Source organism: Triplophysa rosa, linkage group LG1 (genome assembly GCF_024868665.1).
Source record: "Triplophysa rosa linkage group LG1, Trosa_1v2, whole genome shotgun sequence".
In the NCBI taxonomy this organism is placed as follows: Eukaryota; Metazoa; Chordata; class Actinopteri; order Cypriniformes; family Nemacheilidae; genus Triplophysa; species Triplophysa rosa.
Genome location: NC_079890.1, coordinates 5,001,027 through 5,021,893, shown reverse-complemented (window position 1 = coordinate 5,021,893; position 20,867 = coordinate 5,001,027). Strand labels below are relative to the sequence as shown.

Here is a 20,867-nt window from a genome sequence, read left to right as displayed (position 1 = left end):
GAGATAATCAGATAATTCAAAGGTCTTTCAAATGCATTATGCACATATTCATTGGAACAAATGGTTTACACACAAATACATCAAGAATCAGCATATTAAACTCAACAATGGTGACAATCAGCAGAATGAAAACTTCACGGTGCAATGCATGCTGGGTAACATCACCGTTTAAAACTCATTCATGACTCCCAGCATGCACTGCGCATGAAGCTTCTCAGTTTATTCTTACCATTGTTGAGGTTCATACACTGAGTCTTGATGTATTTGTGTCTTAATTATAAATTGTTGCAATGTTTATGTGTGTAATTCATTTTGAAGACCTTTATAATATTTGTTCTCAAAAGAGCTGAATCTCACTCTCTACTATCACACATTTGGCAGCACAACACTGCTCTCCTCAACATTTACCCATGATCATACTATCATCAAAGACTCTTTGGTATTCCTCAATATAACGGATATGCTCTATACAATAAACACACAGTTCCAGCAGGCAGAGGAAGGAGTCAAGAGCTCAACTAAAGCAAACACTCATCAACATAATGGTGACTTCAAATGACAAACCAGCCACATCTAAACCTCTCGGCTCACAGTACAATAGTGAGATCACAGTCACATCTAAACCTCTAAGCTCACAGTACAATAGTGAGATCATAGTCACATCTAAACCTCTAAGCTCACAGTACAATAGTAAGATCACAGTCACAACTAAACCTCTAAGCTCACAGTACAATAGTGAGATCACAGTCACATCTAAACCTCTAAACTCACAGTACAATAGTGAGATCACAGTCACAACTAAACCTCTAAGCTCACAGTACAATAGTGAGATCACAGTCACATCTAAACCTCTAAGCTCACAGTACAATAGTGAGATCACAGTCACATCTAAACCTCTAAGCTCACAGTACAATAGTGAGATCACAGTCACATCTAAACCTCTAAGCTCACAGTACAAGAGTTAGATCACAGTTTGAGCACACAGTGAGTTTGCTGTGAGGTTACATTTTGACCACATCGTGAGTATTCTGAAAGCTCATGGTGACATCATCGTGAGATCACTGTGACATCATCGTGTTGACTGGGTCAGTACCGCCCAGACGCACGACACTGCCTAGGTGGCCACAGCGGTGACCTCGGGCAAATCAGCCGGGACTGAGCTGGAGGGTCCTGAGGAGGGTTCAGGGGGTGCCTCTGGCGAGGGCTCTGGGAAGCACACAGGCGAGGGCTCTGGAAGCTCTGGAAGGCCAGACAGGACCGGCTCGGAGACCTCTGGAAGGCCACATAGGACCGGCTTGAGGACCTCTGGAAGGCCGCATGGGACCGGCTGGAAGGCTGGACGGGACCGGCTTGAAGACGTCTGGAAGATCGGACGGGACCGGCTCGAAGACCTCTGGAAGGCTGGACGGAACCAGCTCGAGGACCTCTGAAAGGCCAGACGGGACCGGATCGAGGCTCTGTGAGGACGTGCTACGGCGTCCACGCCATATCCCACGGCGGTGAGGCTTTGTGGAGGAGTGCTGGGCAGTGGAGGACTGAGGAGTGCACCCCATGTGAGCTGGAACAGACCCCCCATTTGCGACTGGGACTGGATAAATACTATGCCCGCTCTCATCACTCTCCCCGATGCAGAGTTCACACCCCATAGCCTGGAGGATTAGGTTGAGAAAATCCTCCAGGGGGTATGCATCTGCATCTGGGAGCATGATGAGAGCGAGCAGCTCATCATCCAGCCCAGAACAAATGGTTAAACTCGGGGTCGCTCCAACTCACCAGTCTGCACGCCTCCAAAAAGTCCTCCACATATGTCTCCAGAGACCTCCCATCCTGGCGGACTTGCAAGAGTTGAGTCTCCGGAGAGAAGATGTTCGAGTGAACATCGTAGTTAGGATTAGGTCTACTGTAAGGCTCCACGAGCTGACGGAAGGACGATGCCACACTGGGAACTGAAGGAGACTGGTGAGAGTTTATTGCAGGGAGGAACAGGTGAACAGAAGACAGGTAAACAAATCCAAAACAACGGGTAACATCCACGGGTACATGAATCCACAAACAACGGGTCATCCACGGGTAACTTAATAGAGGGCCGGCGCTAGCACAAACCACAATACATCTATTTTACATCTAGACCTGACCATGAACAGACCAAAACACAAGGAATATAAAGGGTCCAGGGAATGCAGATCAGGTACGGGTGCAATCATGAGTCTCAGGTGTGGGTGTAATCAAAGATGGTTACGAACTGGTGCAAAGGATTATGGGGAGTGTAGTCCGTGACTGTTAAGGTGCGGTGAATAAGAGTCCATGGAGTGAAAACACTGGGAAAGCTGGCAGGGGAACACAAGGGGGCAGACAGGACCATTACAGTTATCGCGAAATAAGCCCCTTCAGTGTGATTGATACACTGATCGCACTGTCGGGGCTTATTTCTGCGATAACAATCGGCTGCCTGTACATTATCCCTTCTGTCTGACCCACTATTGTCATATATTTAAACAACAGCAATATACAGTATAATATTGAAGGAATGAAACTCTACGCCTGTTTATAGCAGGAGTGCAGCAATACATATCCCCCACCTGGGGAACCAGAACACTTTTTTAGAATTATAATTTTCATATAACAAGAATATTCTTATGCTGTCATATATGTATATATTTATTTGTGCTGATTTGTGACAGACAACATTTATATGTATACTTCAAGTATAAGTGGATCAATACCTGTCAAAAAGGGAAAATAAATACGATTCAGGATGCATAACGCGTTGAACTTAAACACTGTAAACCCGGACAAGTTGAGTGTACTTAAAAATATTGATGTAATCGGTTACCTCAAAATGTTTAAGTAAAGAAGTGTTTTCATTTTAAGTTAGTTGAACTCAATAATATTAGCAAGTGATTAAACTACCATTATTGTGATCAGTGTTTGCTTTAGTTGGGCTCTTGACTCTTGTATTTCACTACTAGAACATTTGCTTAAGTTCTCTTTAACTGCTGAAACAGTGAGTTGAAACCTGTCTGTTTGTGATGAAAAGCAAAGAAATCCGGTAGCTGTTTCAATTGGTGCTCATTATGAGTCACTGGTAAAGAGTGTGTTGTGTTATTACTTTGTAAACTGATTTATAATTACAGATTAGTATTATGACTCTCATATCCTCATTTCCATTAAAAACGTTTAACTAATAAATAAATTAGACATGAATAATCAGTGTAACTAAGAATCTCAACAATGGTGACAATCAACAAAATAAAACTTCATGCTGCAATGCATGCTGGGTAACATCATAGTACAAAACTCATTCATGATTCCCAGCATGCTTTGCAGTTGATCTGTTTATCTGAATTAGTTTGATGATTGTCACCATCTTTGAGGTTTGTATGATGAGTGTTGAATTTGTCTAAGTGTGTCAGTTTTGTCTTTTGTCAGCTTTATTTTGACACAATCTTTGTGCATTTATGAACCGAAACATTTTCATCAGTAAGAAAAGGATCAAACTCGTTCTTATTTACAACAGCTTTTGTACTTTATTAATAATTGACATCTATTATGAAATCTACTCCAAACTGACCTTTCAAAGATTTCTTTTTAGTCAATGCACAAGTGTTATTTCTGAAACACACACAAGCACTGACAGAGAAGTTAACTTAAATGAAGCCAAGAGTCAAGAGCCCAACTAAAGCAAACACTCATCACCATAATGGTAGTTTGATCACTTGCTAATATTATTGAGTTCAACTAACTTAAAATTAAAACATTTCTTTACTTAAAAATATTGATGTAATCGGTTACCTCAACTTGTCCGGGTTTACAGTGAAAGGATAGTTCTTCCAAAAATGAAATTCATCATTTACTCACCCTCATGTTATTTCATACCTGTATAAATTACTTTGTTCTGATGAACACAGAAAAAGATATTTCGAAGAATGTTAGCAATTTTCAGTTCTGGATCATCATTGACTACCATAGTAGGAAAAATTAAATGGGAGTCAAAGGTTCCCCAAAACTGTTTGTTTTCCTAAATTCTTCAAAATATCTCAATATGTGCTTAACAGAACAAAATATATATAATGTATTTTTTTCTACTATGGTAGTGGATGATGTCACAGAACATAAAATTGCTAACATTCTTCCAAATATCTTTCTTTGTGTTCAACAGAACAAATAAATGTATACAGATTTGAAACAACCTGAGGGTGAGTAAATGAGGACAGAATTTTCATTTTTGGGTGAACTGTCCCTTTAAGGTACTGTCAGATGTGGAGAAGTTGGGGACGGAGGTGGGTTTTAAACGCAGCATGATTGAGCAGCTGATGAGAAGCTTAAAAAGGCAACTTAAATAGGACACTTTCTGTCTTATTAGTTGACATAGATCATTGACATAGATCTAGTTCCTCCTAGCTCGCACCACAGGACCCTTCGTGTCAAAGGCCGGCTGCATCAGTCTCAAAAGCCAGACACTGCCTAGGACTTGGCCTAAAGCAAGAAATTTACCTAGCCAGCCCATCACCAATGGGTGATACCTATGTGGTGAGGATGCTATTAGACCCTGAGGACTCTAAATCCGAGGGGAGCTAGCAGGTGGATAACTCTAGCCACTTGAACTGTCATCCTTCTACAGGGCCAGTTGGGACTACTTAAAACTCCTATCGTCGAACTGAGCTCTAGGGAGCTTTAGGGCAGCTAATCTATTCTGACCCGATGTCCATACAATCCAACCACGTTTTATTTAATTATGAATTTTACTTTTGAAAAGGTGCACAGAAAAATTATTAGCCTTTGGTATAGTCTGTTAACTTAAAAAAACAGGCAGAAAAACATCTCTTTCCAATTTAAGGAGTGCTATCACGTCATTCAAGCCAAACAGTAAAGCATAACAGTACGTTTATAGCGCCACCAACTTGCTGTGTTACAGTTATAAACTTTGCTACCAGATGATTTTTCATATTGACATTGAATCCGTTTTATATATCCTAAATTCCTATATATAAACTACACTAGTGCAGAATTAGTTATTATTAACCCTTTATAGGGCACTCATTTAAATACTTGGAAATTCAAAAAGACTTCTGAACTTTTGTGACTTAAAGAAAAAAACTCATTTTTTTGCTAATCAAGGTCAATGAAGTTACCATATATGGTTCCTCGCCGGTCTATGGTCATTTTTCCCAAAAAGTATATATATTTAAAACATAAGACAGATATATAACATTTAAATAAATGCATAAAACATATATAAACTTCATAGAATATTTATTTAGGAACATTTTTTCTTTTATTTAGGAACATTTAGGAACACAAACACGCACTCAAAACAGTAACAGTGAAGTGCAGAAAAACAAAGAATATTGACATATAAATTGTAAATATATAATAAGAAGTAAAAACAAGTACTGGTGGTGCACACTTATTTTAGCAGTAATAAGGCTCACAGTAAAAATAAACACAAATATATGCAATTTAAGTATACTAAAAACTGTTGTAAGTGTAAGTTTCCCACTGGATCACTGTATAATGTTATAAAAACCTGTGGCAACATTCAATGCACAACTAAATACTATTGTCCTATGTTATAATGCATTATTAGTAAAAAAATACCCTAAGTATGGCTTACTAGATGCATCGGGTGTATGTCTAATGTCACTTACCTGAACAGGGCGTATGATGAAATATGATCACACCATTTTTCATGCAACAATGTTCACTCATTTCTAGAAATCTTACGCAAACAACATATATCTTAACATTAAACATAACTATTCAACCATATGACGTGTGAGTTTCATTCATTTATCATTGTTCGTTTCTATGCTATTTACATATTTGTGGGAGTAAGAGCGCAGGTCCGTGTTTCACAAATTCTGGAAGTTTGAAATGCCCCCGGAAACTCCTGACTGATCAGATGCAATGGTGTCACTATTTGTGACATAGACTGATATCCGTTGATTGGCTGGGAGAAATCCATGTGCTTACCACGAGCTCAAGGAGAGGCATGGAATCGCCATTGTGATTGGTTGATTAAGTTACTAAATGTGTTTTTTTGCCCAATAAAGAGTTAAATATTAACGATTATCTGCGTGTGCTATTTACAGGCATATACATAGCAAACTGCTGGCTCCTGAAAGTCAATTTGTATGTGCATTGCGTGAATTTTTTCTTAACTTAGTCAAGTCACTGGACACGCCCACATCCTGTTGCCAACAGTTCCTGCAGTGTGAACACAGATTCAGTCTTTGTTTAACTTTAGTTTTAACTGTTTCCCATATTAGTCACGCTGCAGGACTTTTTGTCACTATTCACACCGTGACGAGAATTCATTCTGTCACACTTCACAGCAGCACAAAAAGTGCAAATCTGCAAGTCATGTACATCACCACTTGTGGGGTAATTGAATGACAATCATTGCAAACCTAGTTTTCATCCACTCTCTTAAATGCCTTATTTTTCATTTCTCTTCATTAGAATGGGCCTACCATCAGCCAATGGAATCCTTTCTATTCAACCCCACAGGTATCAGTGACAACCCTCTATGTTTATTTATGATGAATAAAGGTTTTGTTACACCGGGTGCAAACTGTATCATTTTTATGTCACACTGTATGGATCATTCAACCTATAGGTCATGTCACATTGCGGGACATCAGTCGTCATTAATGTCAGATCGTATGACAGTCAAGACTCTGCATTAAAATAGACACAGGCAAAAAGGCAGAACAATTGGAGCTTGAGAAAAAAATATTACAATAGGCATTAATCATCTGTTGCAAGGCATAAAGACTACAGATTTCAGCCTAGGACATTTGAAAATGATCTACGATTCCAAAAATGTTGTGAGATTGTGGATAAAATCTTACAGTGTGCACCCAGCTTAAATAAAATGAGCGTGTCTAATATTAATGTTTAAAATGAATCATTATGGTAATGCTCACTATATTCTATAAATATAACAAAATATTTTATTTCATGTTTTGTTCATTTTATTTGTTCTGCAGGACTACGGCGTGAAAATGGTTGATGAGGAGAACAACATAATTCAAAGTAAATTCTTACAAAATATGAAGAATTTAAACATAGGACAGAGCGACTCCTTTAATCAGACAAAAACAGAGTCACCACCATATTTCGATTTAAACTTGGACAATACTCTCTTTCCAGCCCCGGACTGGGTTGTGCCTCCCCCACCTGATTTTTGTCAGGACACCGATTCACAAACATTTAACAACCACACGCTAAATGTTCGTCAAACCCCACAACCATTTGAAATTTGGGATAAAGAAGCAGCCATTTGTCAACTTTTGAATGAAAATGTGGGCACTGATTTGCATAGCACCCCGGCCAATCAGAACACAGAATCAGAATCTCCATCATTATCCAATCAGAGCGATAATCTTACGGACTTTATTTTCTCCAGGCAGGCCGAAGCCAGAACCTTTCCAACACTACAATACAATTCAACAAAAGTTTTTCAAAAAAACATGAACACGGCCAGATTCTTTGAGACTTCAACAACAGATAACTTATTTCATTCATTACCTACCACCTCACCTCACGTTTCCAAAACCAAGGAAACAAATAATGATCTTTTTAACACATTCCCTTCCATCACTGAAAAAGAGACCTCGTCATCTACACCATTAGTTCCACCTTTAATGCAGTCCAATATTAACGGGTTTAATTATCTATCTGATGGACCAGCCAGTACTCAGAATGATGTAAAGTTTAAACACCAGAGGAGTAGCTATGACATGCCACACACCAGCCCAGGTGGTACAATGCATGACATTTCTCAAATGGGTGCACAAAATGGAATCCGGGACATATTTCCTGTTGCGGCACCTTCCGCCAGCTCCTCGCCCATTGGGAACCTGGTAAGTTTTATTTTTGAAAACTTCTGTCATTAATATACCGGGTTCTTATCTTGTCCCACAGAAAAATATTTTATTCTTATAGAACTACAGAAGACGTCCTCCTGTACCTTCACCTCGCAGTAAAGCCCCTAAGAATGCTTTCAGTAACGATATCACATCCTTGCTGCAGGTACTCTCTACTTTTGTGGTGACGTGTGTTCTTCCATATTTTACTTATTTATCCTTGTTTAGCATTTTGTTTATTTATGGAGTAAATATTTCTACTTATAATTTTCAGACACCATCACCTCCCACACTTATCTCTCGTGGTACAGCTAGCGTCCAGGTCAGTCTTATACAGTACATCTGTTGATTCACTATAAGTTTGTGTTGTTTACATAATGCACATATGTGCCAATTGCCAACAAAACACTGACATATGACTTCACCGTGTGCGGTTCATGACCAGCATCTTTTTGCGCTGAGACCGCTCCATCTATAAGTTTCAAACGATCTTCAAATCCAGCGTCATTAACTACCGTTTATATAACATTCATCACCAAAATGCAGTGAACAAAATACAGCTGAACGTACGCAGTGTTGGGTGTAACTAGTTACTAAGTAATTAGTTACTGTAATTTAATTACTTTTCCCTTGGAAAAGTAAAGTAAGGGATTACTCTATTTTTTCTGTAATTTAATTAGTTACTTCTGATGTAATTACACTAAATACTTTGTTTAATAAATGTGTGTGCAATAGTGGAACTGCCATCAAAATTCAAAGTCTAACTTTAAAGTGCCGGTGAAATGAAAAATGACAATTCTTATTTTTTCATGAAATATTGCAGCGTTTATAATAAATAGCTTATCAATGTGGGTCATTTTCTTTTTAAAATTCGTATACACTCATAATCTTCAGTTAAAATCTGAAAATGCACTTCCGCCCTGAACGACTTTCCATCTCAAATGATGTAAATTAGACGGCTTGGCCAAATCATCCATTAACTCCTCCTCTTCAACTGTCAGTGTGCTGCCAGTTTCATTTCAAAATCAATGCAACAGCTGTTTTTACACATCCAATCAATTCGCAGTGAAAAACGCAAGCCACGCCCACTAATTTTCTCCTTTGAAATGAACGAAGCAACCAGCTCTGGCGCTGCCCGAACATCAATATGTGACGAATTGGGAGTGAGAATGTGTTTTTTTTAAAGGATAGAATATTAATAGTGCAGTTTGCAGGACAAGACAAAAAAATAGACTCAATTGATGGTTAAGAGATGAGGACAAACACCATTAATATACATTTGTCATGTTATGTCACATTGATCCACACAATTAAGGGCTGTTTTTCGGTACAATAGTGACTATAATGTTACCATGTCACTGGTTCATCCTGATAAAATGTAACAATCATTTCTGAACGTAGTTGTTTAATCTAAATCGGTATGAAACATCTCATTCAGTTTTTTTGTGATAATTACACATAATATCCAAGCCACTGAAAAAGACTGACACATGATTGTGCTGAAATGTATATGCTTTGCGGTATCAGTCAACTGTCAACTGTTATCTATTGTTATGATTTAACAGAACATGACATCAACAGCAGAGCTTAATCTCCCAGTTTATGAGGACATTCTTCTCACTGGTCAGGTGAGCATCTTAGGTGATTTTAAATTCAGACATATTATTGTAGGAGAGACATTGCACACTAAATCACATGATTTTAGGAATATTGCGTAGAAGACTGGCCGGAGGACAGTCCAGAACGTTTCTCTGAACGGAAACCAGTAAGTGAAGTGGAACGAAGTACAACAAAACAGTACACAGACTGGCATTTCAGTGATTTATTTAATGTTGCTTTGTTATCAGACTGGCAAGTTAAAGCTTAGAAGAGATTCAATACGGGTGAGTCAGTGATCTACTATATATTATAGTGTTGTACCAATATCTGTCTGTCAATGTGTGCTGTAAAGTTCAAATAAAAATGACCTTAAAATCAAACTTTAAATGTGGGTTTAATATGTGACCAGTGTTTCCAAACACTACTTAATACTCCTCTGGCCAAATATAAGTACCAATATATCATTATAAACCTAATTGACATAAATAATAATAAAAACATATAGCAGATAACACAAATTTCCTATGTTTTAGGTTCCTGAAATCAATGGAATTGATGGAACGGCTGATACAAAGGTAGAAATCAAATGTTGCCTGTTTTTGTCTTGTCTTGTCTTGTTATTGCTTATTCCTTATCATCTAATTTCTTCTTTTAATAGAAACAAAAAAAGAAAGTCAAAGTCAAATTTGTTCCAAAAAAAGGATTTGTAATTGGTTTTGAAAAGGTAGGCATTTATACTAATTAGTTTTATTTAAATGAAGTTTTGGTAATTGTGTTTTATATGTTATAAATGACTTAGCAAGTTTATACATATGTGTTTGCCATACACAGAACACTGAAAGTTGCTTTAATGACCACTCAGATGATAATGTAAATTGTTATCTTTATTTTCTTGAATGCAGTCATGCCATTTCTATTTATCATGTGTTTTGTGTAATTGAGAAGAAATGACAGGCTTACAAAAAGCTAACAATATACAAATGTACTTTAAAATATATAAGCTAAAAATTGTAATTATTAACATTTTCTGCACAAAGTACACAAAGATGTTACAAAGATGATTAAAAATAGAAATAAACTTCAGAAAGAGAACAGAAAATAACAATTATTTTAAAAAGTAAAATTTCAAAGTAAAGCTTCTTTGGGGCTTGTACAGCAAATTAAAATTCATGATATACAGTATGTGTTCATTCTGCTGAAATAAAAGCGGCTATTGTTCTTTCAATAATTGGACATGTATGAAACCATCTATAGTAAACCGAAGATAATCCATTCAATCAAAAACAATATGCTGTGATGTCTTCAATGCAGCATTGGGTCAAACAGTGATGAATCCAACCGTTGACATAAAATAACCCATAAAATGTTTATATTTGACTCAACAATGGGTTGAAACAACCCAGCATAGATTAATATATAACCCTGCCCTTTTTGACCCAATGCTGAGTCTTTTTTTAACCCTGAACCTGCATGGTTGTGGGGGGGGGGGCTGGACCCCACAGTCAGGGTACACGCTGGATAGATGGCTAGTGTTAAGCAATGTTTCATAATATAACATACAGCATAATATGACAGTGACTGTAAATTTAGACTGCTGTGTCATATGTCAACTCTGTTTTACAGGAGAATAACAATGCTGAACTAAAGGGAGCTTGTGGGTATACAGTTCATTCAGACTTTATGAAGGTTTGTTCGAATTTTACAATTATGAATTGCTCATCTTTGTTACACGTTTTAAAAATCGGGTAACACATGCGGTTTCTGCCAATTTCATATTAATCTTGAGTATCTATACAATAGTATTGCATACGTTGTATCTACGAAGAGTATTTTGTTTGATCAAATTTATAAAAGAGAGATACAGCTGTACGATTATTTCCGGAAAAAGACGAGCTGCTGGAGGCCGGCAGGGGGGACGGAACTACAGCACGAGCACACAATACATCATCACATTAATCCCTTCGTGTTATATACATTATGCACGTACGCGCTGATTGCCAACAAAACACAGACATATGACTCAGTTTGACTTACCACGTGCAGATCATGTCCGGCATCTTTTAGCGCTAAGACCGCACCATCTATCAATTTCGAACGATCTCAAAATCCAGCGTTATATCCACCGTTTATATAACATCCATAAAAGAATGAAAACGACTGTTGTCACTGCTGCCGACATGACAGATGAGAGCATAGCCTGTGATCAATAGTGATTAAGTTATTTGTTCCTGCTAGTGCCAAAAACTTTAATGTAGTTCTTATGCGATTATTTGCGTGTCTGGCATACTTAAATGCATGATGTGTTTTAAAAAGCTGGTTGTCCAGTGTGTCTTTCTTTCAGCAGCAGAAGACATCACCACTTGTTATCAGTAAAATATGTGATCGTACGCTGTGGATGGCAGCCATATATTTATTCCTTATTGCTTTGAAACTCACGGTTGAGGTTTGAGATAAAATCTCTTGCCTTAAAAAATAAAGGGACCAGATACTATACCTGCATGGCACCAGTTGAGAGCCTCAGTGTAGTCTGTTGATTTGTTTTCTCGTGTGTGTGTTCTTATTTGTTTCTAACAGGCAGCCAGTGAGGAGAAAGAATTTCATAAAGGAGCAGATCCCTTCACTTCCATAGATTCCAATGAAAAGCACCAAGAGATGCAAGACTGTCGACCAGTAAGTGCTGTTTTAAAATCTGGTCTCAGTGCATGTATTGTTTTCATCTGTATGTTTTGAATTCCCTGACTAACCCATGAATGTTTATTAATATGGTGCAAAATATGCGTATTTTCAGGAACAATTCGCTAGGATGTTGCTAGGTGAAAAAAGATAAATATATATTATATTTCTTAAAAACACCTTGGTATACCGTCAGAAACTATGCAAATAGTAGAAGGTAGTAAGTGCACTATTTAGGGTGCAAACATGTTAACAAAGAATGATGCACTGCCACATGAAACTCAGAATGTGTTCTTTGGTGTGTAACTTATATTTGAGTGAACTAATTTTAAGCAGATCACAAGTTTCTTTCCGATGTATATAAACACCTGTTGGAATTGTCTAAAGTCGCAGGAGTGATTAAGTTTTATTTTTTTCAACAATGATCTGGTTCTTTATATAGCTGGAGTGACTAAACAATTATCCTGGCCCAATATTATCTCTAAAACAATGATTTGGGCTTTATATTTCCTTTGTACAGAAGAAATCAACGAAATTTAAAGTTCTCCGTTCGCAAAGTCAATCCAAGGTAACGCTTCAAACTAAAATCTGACCTATATTAAATATTAAATGATTCACATATTATTGAATATTGAAAAATCAAACACAGCATTTGCAGACCTCACTGGTACTTTTCTTTTGTAGAGAACTGAAGATGCAGAGCTCAAGCTGCAACCAAACAGTGATGCTTCAAAGGTAAACAAATCACCTACATTTTTCCTGTATTTTAAAATATTGTCTGATTTTTACTTGTATTTCTACACGTGCCTTTTGTAGATAAAGAAGACACCGATTCCTATAGTGCCAGAACTGACCCTGAAAAATTCGAAGGTATTTTATTTGCTTGTGTACCATATTATCTAAATGTTGGCAGTCATTTCTTATCAAACATTTTTGTTCATGTCTGGAATATGTGGAGCACACAGGATGACAAAGCGTTCCTTGAGGGATCTGTTTAATTCAGGAGATTGTAATTTAGCAGTAGGCTAGCTGTGGGAATTTTGTCATTGTAATAAGATTTTAGCATAGAAGCCACTCACATATAGTGTAAATGTCAACAAGCTCAATAACTGACAACAACATGTCAAATAACTCTCATTCAAGTATTGGTAGACTGTTACGTTAAAGGGATAGTTCACCTAAATTGAAATTCTGTCATCATTTACTCGCCCTCATGTTGTTCCAAACCTGTAGAAATATCTTTGTTCTGCTGAACACAGAGAAAGATATTTGGAAGAATGTCAGTAACCAAACAGATCTCATCCCCCATTTACTACCATAGTAGGGAAAATAAATACTATGGGAGTCAGTCGGAGGGTGAGTAAATGATGACAGAGTTTTCATTTTTGGGTGAACTATCCCTTTCAGGTTGGTTAAGCTTAAAGGGATAGTTCCCCCAAAATGAAAATAATGTCATCATTGACTCAAGTTTTTCCAAATCTGTTTGAATTTCATTGTTCGACAAATGCTATTGATTGAGCTCAAAGAGATGAAGAATGTTTGTAAACAAACAGTTCTGAAAAGGTAGTCAGTGCATTCTTCAAATTATTTTATTTTGTGTTGAGAAGAACAAAAAAATGTATGCAGGTTTGTAAAACAAGAGGGTGAGTAAATAATGACAGAATTTTCATTTTTGGGTAAACTATCCCTTTAACTTGTATTAAACCAAGTACGTAATTTATACAAGTGTTTGTCGATTTCCCCCAGGAAAATAAACCACAGAAATTTAAGCAAATGGGGAAGCATCTCAAGAGGTCCACGGTAATTATGTATTCGCACCAGTTGATACTCTAAAAAGCTTAATTGCTTATGACTTAAAGTAAACATTTGTATACCTGTTCTTATAGAATAAAGAAATCAAGGACCTTCCTGAAGACCTTGACCTTCCCACCTCTAAAGACTATTTTCTGTCTGACACTGCTAAGGTATAAATATTTCTAAATACACATGTAAATTGTGTGTACTTATTGTACCAAAAAGTGTATGTATACAACTAAAATATTTGTTAATATCAAGCTTTTAAAGGGGCCCTATCATCCCATGTATAAATTGTTGATTTTGTTGGTGGGGTGTATTAGTTGTTTATGTTATAAAAAAACAAGTACTTTTTCCAGTCTGTCAGTAATTTTCTGTTAGTTATAGACTCTATGAAGCTCCTCTATCCAAAATGTCACCCACTTGATTGGTCACCCATGTACAATGTGTTTCGTAAATGTCTCGCCCCTTACCATAACAGTGAGCTTCTGTTTTTAAAACCCGGGACACACCATGCTGATGGACGGCCATCGGGCAATGTCGAGTGGTCTTTGAGCATTGGTTGGCTTAGGTTTTGCACAAGTGTTCTGCACCTTTGGCTCTAGTCAGACGCTGTCAATTCTTCTGGCTTCCCTGTTTTAATCCCAAATACAGACTACTGCCACCTGTTGGTATGTGAAAGTTACATTCTGTCACGCAAATGCAGAGTTTACACGCTAGTCTGGCGTCGGTTGTAGTCAGTCCAGATGCAACATTTTTCAACCGACGCAAGCAATGTGAGGTGATGCGAGGCAGCACCACAGTTAGCTTTCTTCAGCGCTAGTTCTTTGGTGTCGATTTGGTGTGTCCCTTCCCGAAGTAGCTGGTGGGCTACATTCAAGAGGAGATTAACATTTCTTTTTGTGGTAATGCCTCAAGTGCTGTTGATTGAATTTAACTTTTATTGAATCAAGTACATAAATTATACAAGCTGTTGATGATTTGCCCCAGGAAAATAAACCACAGAAATCCAAGCAAATGGGAAAGCATCTCAAAGGGTCCAAGGTAAATGTGTATTCATACCAGTTTATACTCAAAAATAGCTTATTTGCTTATGACCCAAAGTAAAAATTTGTGTACCTGCTCTTCTTAGAATAAAGAAACCAAGGACTTTCCTGAAGACCTTGACCTTCCACGTACCACCTCTGAAGACTATTTTCTGTCTGATGCTGCTAAGGTATGACAATTTGACAGTTTGACAATTATCAAAATTCAGTAGAGCCTTGTGCCCTTGACCCCAAAAGCTTAACCCAGTGTTTGGGTAGCCAAGTAACTCAACATTTTTAGGTTGAGTGTTGGATTAAGTTTTTTTATACCTAGCCTTAGGCTAAAAAATGGGTCCTGCATGGGAATGACGGGTTCAAAAAAGGCCTCATGGATTTCATGCAGTATTGGACATGGTGCTATAATTCAGTGGTTCCCAAATCCAGTCATCTGGACCCCTGTCCCATAATGTTTTAGATTTCTCATTTTACATAACACCTGATTCAACTCATCAGCTGGTTGGTGTGTTAATTAGAGATACATCTTCAGCATTCTGGTAGAAGGCTGATAAATTGAGTCTGGTGTTTTATTGAAGGATAGATCTAAAACATTCTGGGAGGGGGGTCCTGAGGACTGGATTTGGGAACCACTGCTATAGTTGACCTAACTGTGTAACATGAGAAATAACACTTTCAGTCCCAGCTTTATCGTTTATGTGGGATTTACGTGGTGACTACATGGGCTGAAATATCGGTTATAAGTGGATTTGTCCATGAGCTGGCAATCCTAAACACTGAATGTGTGAACATATACCTTAGACACTACAAAAGGGAGAATGCAGGTGTTTTGTAGAATCCTTACTTTGACTTTGAAATGTCAGTAGTGGGGGGCTAAACAGTTAAACCAAAACATGGATTAAGCACTGTTATGTTGGGAGATGTTATGTGTCAATATGTGTTTACTATTTGTATTTTTTAATTGAGTTATTAATGTAACTAGTATCTAAACATTTTCATACTGCCCCAAAAGCCGTTGATTGAGCGTAATTTGTATTGAACCAAGTACACACTTCAGAAAAGCTATTGATGATTTTCCCCAGGACATTAAACCAAAGAAATCCAAGCAAATGGGCAAGCATCTCAAATGGTCCAAGGTAATTGTGTATTCGAACCAGTTCATTCTCTAAAATAGCTTAATCCTTTATGACTTCAAGTCAAACGTTTTGTACCTGCTCTTCTTAGAATAAAGAAACCAAAGACTTTCCTGAAGACCTTGACCTTCCATGTACCACCTCTGAAGACTATTTTCCATCTGATGCTGCTAAGGTATGTCAGTTTGACAATTTTCTAAATTCAATAGAGCCTTGTGCCCTTGACCCCAAAAGCTTAACCCAGTGTTTGGGTAGCAAAATATCTCATCATTTTTAGGTTGAGTGTTGGATTACTGAAACATGTTTTTTTTATACCTAGCCTTAGGCTGAAAAATGGGTCCTGCATGGGAATGACGGGTTCAAAAAAGGCCTCATGGATTTCATGCAGTATTGGACATGGTGCTAGTTGACCCAACTGAGTAACATGAGCAATAACCCTTTCAGTCTAAGCTTTAAGGTTTATGTGGGATTTACGTGGTGACCACATGGGCTGAAATATCGGTTATAAGTGGGTTTGTCCACTGGCTGGCAATCCTAAACACTGACTGTGTGAACATATCCCTTAGACATTACAAAAGGGAGAATGCAGGTGTTTTGTAGAATCATTACTTTGATTTTGAAATGTCAGTAGTAGGTGGCTGAACAGTTAAACCAAAACATGGATTAAGCACTGTTATGTTGTAAAATGTTATGTGTCAATATGTGTTTACTATTTGTATTTTTGAATTGAGTTATTAATGTAACTAGTTTCTAAACATTTTCATGATTGAGCGTAATTTGTATTGAACCAAGTAGGCCTACATACTTTATACAAGCTGTTGATGATTTTCCCCAGGACAATAAACCAAAGAAATCCAAGCAAATGGGCAAGCATCTCAAAAAGTCCAAGGTAATTGTGTATTCATACCAGTTCATTCTCTAAAATAGCTTAATCCTTTATGACTTCAAGTGAAAAGTTTTGTACCTGCTCTTCTCAGAATAAAGAAACCAAGGACTTTCCTGAAGACCTTGACCTTCCATGTGTCACATCTGAAGACTATTTTCCATCTGATGCTGCTAAGGTATAATAAATATTTCCAGTACTGCAAGGCTTGACATGATCAAAATTCACTAAAGCCTTGTGCGATCATTAAACTGCAAAAGGCTGAAACAACATATACTTTTGAAAGGGTCCTATTATGCACTCGTAGGAAGTCTTGGTTTTGTTTTTGGGCTGTACTAAAATAATTGTTCATGCTTAATTATATAAAAAAATAAAAATATTTTCCAACATATTTAACATTATTACAGCACCACTCAACTCAGTCATTCAGTAACGTTCTGTTAGTTAGCATAATAGGACCCCTTTAACAAACACCAGAAATGCAGTCAAAATATGTACCCTTTTGTCACTGGGGCAGTACCCTTTCAAAAAAGTACTAATTTGCACCTAAAAAGTGCATATTAGTACCCAAAAGGTACATATGAGTATTACAAAGGAACACATTGGTTCTAAATGTGTACATATCTGTACCTAATGGTACATATTAGGACCTTTTTGAAAGGGTACTGCCCCTGACAAAAAGGTATATATTTTGACCATTTTTTCTGACAGTCATGTCTTCTCAATTCATGATGGTAAAGCAGATCGAACCACTCATTTTAATCTTAATCTCTTTCACCCCTTTTTCTTCTTTTACCCTTTTTTATCTCCCGTGGAAAGGCTGAATGGATGTCTTCTCAGATGGACATAAGAAGAGCAAGAGGTCAGGAGGCAAAGGAGAGCCTTGAAAAAGTGGAAGAAGATGAGGTCAGTACAGCTAATGTTGCTATACCTGCTTATTTTTTCAGCGGCAAGTATTCCGTTTATTAGGAATTTGTGACCCTGCCTATGAAATTCAGGCTAAAGTCTCAAAATCTAATTATGACATACAGGGAAAATCACCTTAATTTCACTATGATTTCAATCTTTGATATTGCCCTACTCAGCCTTTTTTTAAGATATCAAGATTATATTTGACAAAATGTTCTTTACATTATGTAGAATGATTTTATGTCACCAAAATGACTGTTTTCACATGCAGGGTCACATTTGCTCTTGTAAGATTCAAGACTTGTTGAATTGATCAAATCCATCTGCAGCCAGCTATTGTTAATGTGTGTAATGAATGTTTTATTGACAGGACACTGACAGCCTCACGGAGTGGTGGAATACAGTGGAGTGTATGTTGATATCGGATGATTCACATATTTCATTTCTTATTTCATATTATATTCTAACATCTATTCACACTTTTCAGTTTGGGATGAATTGCCGCCTGATGAGAAAATCAGCCTCAAAGAGGATGAGAACATGTGAGAATTATTTCCAGCTGTTCTTACATTAAAAGTTATCCTGCTAAGCGGTCTTGATTTTGTGGCTTTGAGACCTACACGCCAAATCAACATCAGCACGTTAAATCAACACTTCTCAGTGTACACTAGAATCAAATATAAAAGGGACACAAATTTAAAAGCAGTTACACTGTAGTGCAAGACATAGGAATTATCATGCACAGCATGTCACACACAACAGGTCTTAGGTGGTCTGGTGTTGGTCTTGGTCTCGGAGGGTCTGGTTTTGACTTCATTTCTTTTCCTAAGAATTTACAGAAAAATGTTAATAACGTTTTTTTTTCTTTTCTTTTCTTCTGTAAGATCATTTAAAGTGATTGCAGATAAGGTTCATCGTGGCCTCCGCGTGTACTTAAAACTCTTCATGGAGCGAGCTGAACTTCTCTACCAGCATGTGCTGATTTTATATGCCATTGCTGATGACCTCAGTAACTTCCATCATCGGGCAAAAATAGTAAACATCACTGGAGGAACCGCCTCAGCTGTGGGAGGGGCCGCTGCTATCACTGGCCTGGCTTTAGCACCAGTCACTTTTGGTGCTTCACTCTTAATCTCGGCCATTGGACTAGGTGTGGCAACAGCAGGTGGCATCACAGCGGCTTCAGCGACTATTTCGGATAATTTCAACAACATGCACGTATGCAGTTTTTTAATCAGAAATATTTGAGATGTTTTATGGTGACTTTAAAATGTTTTGAATAATAACTGTTTATATTACAATCATCATTTTGTTTTACCACATCTTCACGCAGGACCGTAAGAATATTGAAATAATCGTTCAGGACTACGAGACCCAGTTGATTGAAATGCAACACTGTTTGCAATTTATAACTGAAGGTCTAAGACGCCTACATAGCCATCCGTTACTACGACGAAACAACTACTATCTCGGTGAGTGGGAAGTACGTCGAGCTCTGCAAACTATTACCTTTGTAACTGGCCCAGTAGAGCGAGCTGAAGAAATAATGAACCATACACTGGCCAGGTTGAACAGCCTTCATAAAGGAATGGACAGGTACTTTACAAAAGACTCAAAAGACGTGAAGAAAGGATGTAAAAAGGAGGTGACCGCTGAAGTTAGAACCTTGGCCAAGTATCTGCACGAAGCCTTAGTGGAGCTCAACTCCATCAGAGAAAAGCTACTTGATGCAATTGGAAACCTTTGAAAAATGGACATAACTAGAATAGACCAGTTAAATAAGCAGTCTATATATAATCCATAATGCTAATGGCGAACAAAGAACAATGTCTCTTAAAAATAGGCAACAAGTAAAAAAAAATGTCTAATCTGACCAAACAGGTATATAGCTACTGCAACGGAAACAATTTTATTTTTAACAATTTTAACATTTACTATACTGCTGTATTGGTTACAGTTACTTAAGAAATGATGTTTACCTTATGATGACAATAAGCAAAAAAATGTTTCTACTGCCTTTAAACGAACATATCATAAAACAGCCATGTTAAAACTGTAACAACGTAACGTAACGTTTCCTTCACCTTGCCTGTGAAAATCCAGCTAAAGTATTATTTTGTGATTTACTGTTTTCAAATCATTCTACGTGATGTAAAGTACATTCTGTGAAAATATTACTTTGATGTCTTTAATAAGTCAAAATTTGATGGTTGTGACTGGGTCACAAACTTGTCATTGTTGTAAGTGTTGCGCAATTGTAGAAAAAAGTCTTCTATTCTGTCAAATCTTACAAAACAATACTATATGGTTGTACAAATGTTTTGAACTTCAATAAACAACAAAAAAAGACTTACAAATGAGAGAGCATTTAACATAAATGTTGCATAAATGCCGTAATGAACATTTACATTTATGTATTTGGCAGACGCTTTTATACAGATGCTGCACATTATCAGTATTACATTATTAATGATTTGATTACATTAATAATTATTGTAATGTAATGAGATGTTCATAATGTAATAACTTTCACAAAACATAAAATCTTGATCTTACAATTTAACTACTCAGAAACGGATAACTGTTACATATTTTGCTAAAGTAAATTTTAAAACATGTGCACTTTTATCCCCTATACTTAAAACTTTAAGACATGTTTTTAGAGTGCAGACCTTTTTGTATTTTCACTTATTTCAAATAAATATGGAATGGTTTCTGATGATGACCCTTGCGAGAAGGCTGAGTAGGACTCCTAAAGAGTCTGCTTATTGAAACAGAATCTCCTCCAATCTGCGTATCAGTGGCACAGAGGCAAATGTCTCCAGAGAGTGACCACTTGGACATTATGACTAACAGGTGCATGTTTAAAATCCCGTAACAGCAGATTTCTGTTGCCATTATATAATTGCTTGAAGGATATCCTGGATTTAAAGTTCAAGCAACTAAAGGCTGGAATACACTACAA

General features: G+C 37.3%; 1 protein-coding gene across 5 annotated transcripts in view; it reads left to right on the top strand.

Annotated features, from left to right (window-relative positions):
- si:cabz01007807.1 (uncharacterized) overlaps positions 1-20,482 on the top strand; it is a 28,493-nt gene extending 8,011 nt beyond the window's left edge. Inside the window, exons 2-30 of one of the 5 annotated variants that reach the window (XM_057343208.1) lie at positions 4,160-4,196; positions 6,463-6,510; positions 6,993-7,038; positions 7,412-7,868; positions 7,951-8,037; positions 8,146-8,193; positions 9,437-9,499; positions 9,577-9,636; positions 9,719-9,754; positions 10,004-10,045; positions 10,129-10,194; positions 11,094-11,156; positions 12,045-12,140; positions 12,664-12,711; positions 12,828-12,878; positions 12,960-13,013; positions 13,890-13,943; positions 14,030-14,107; positions 14,928-14,981; positions 15,070-15,153; positions 16,060-16,113; positions 16,202-16,285; positions 16,946-16,999; positions 17,088-17,171; positions 17,813-17,899; positions 18,273-18,312; positions 18,390-18,444; positions 18,787-19,120; positions 19,236-20,479. In XM_057343208.1, the coding sequence (XP_057199191.1) occupies positions 7,476-7,868; positions 7,951-8,037; positions 8,146-8,193; positions 9,437-9,499; positions 9,577-9,636; positions 9,719-9,754; positions 10,004-10,045; positions 10,129-10,194; positions 11,094-11,156; positions 12,045-12,140; positions 12,664-12,711; positions 12,828-12,878; positions 12,960-13,013; positions 13,890-13,943; positions 14,030-14,107; positions 14,928-14,981; positions 15,070-15,153; positions 16,060-16,113; positions 16,202-16,285; positions 16,946-16,999; positions 17,088-17,171; positions 17,813-17,899; positions 18,273-18,312; positions 18,390-18,444; positions 18,787-19,120; positions 19,236-19,649 (2,583 nt within the window). In that variant the 5' untranslated portion in view covers positions 4,160-4,196; positions 6,463-6,510; positions 6,993-7,038; positions 7,412-7,475 and the 3' untranslated portion in view covers positions 19,650-20,479. Of the gene's footprint in view, positions 1-4,159; positions 4,197-6,462; positions 6,511-6,992; positions 7,869-7,950; positions 8,038-8,145; positions 8,194-9,436; positions 9,500-9,576; positions 9,637-9,718; positions 9,755-10,003; positions 10,046-10,128; positions 10,195-11,093; positions 11,157-12,044; positions 12,141-12,663; positions 12,712-12,827; positions 12,879-12,959; positions 13,014-13,889; positions 13,944-14,029; positions 14,108-14,927; positions 14,982-15,069; positions 15,154-16,059; positions 16,114-16,201; positions 16,286-16,945; positions 17,000-17,087; positions 17,172-17,812; positions 17,900-18,272; positions 18,313-18,389; positions 18,445-18,786; positions 19,121-19,235 lie in introns of all 5 variants that reach the window. The other 4 variants (XM_057343191.1, XM_057343199.1, XM_057343175.1 and 1 more) reach the window with 4 other exon arrangements.
- Positions 20,483-20,867: the final 385 nt, after the last annotated feature.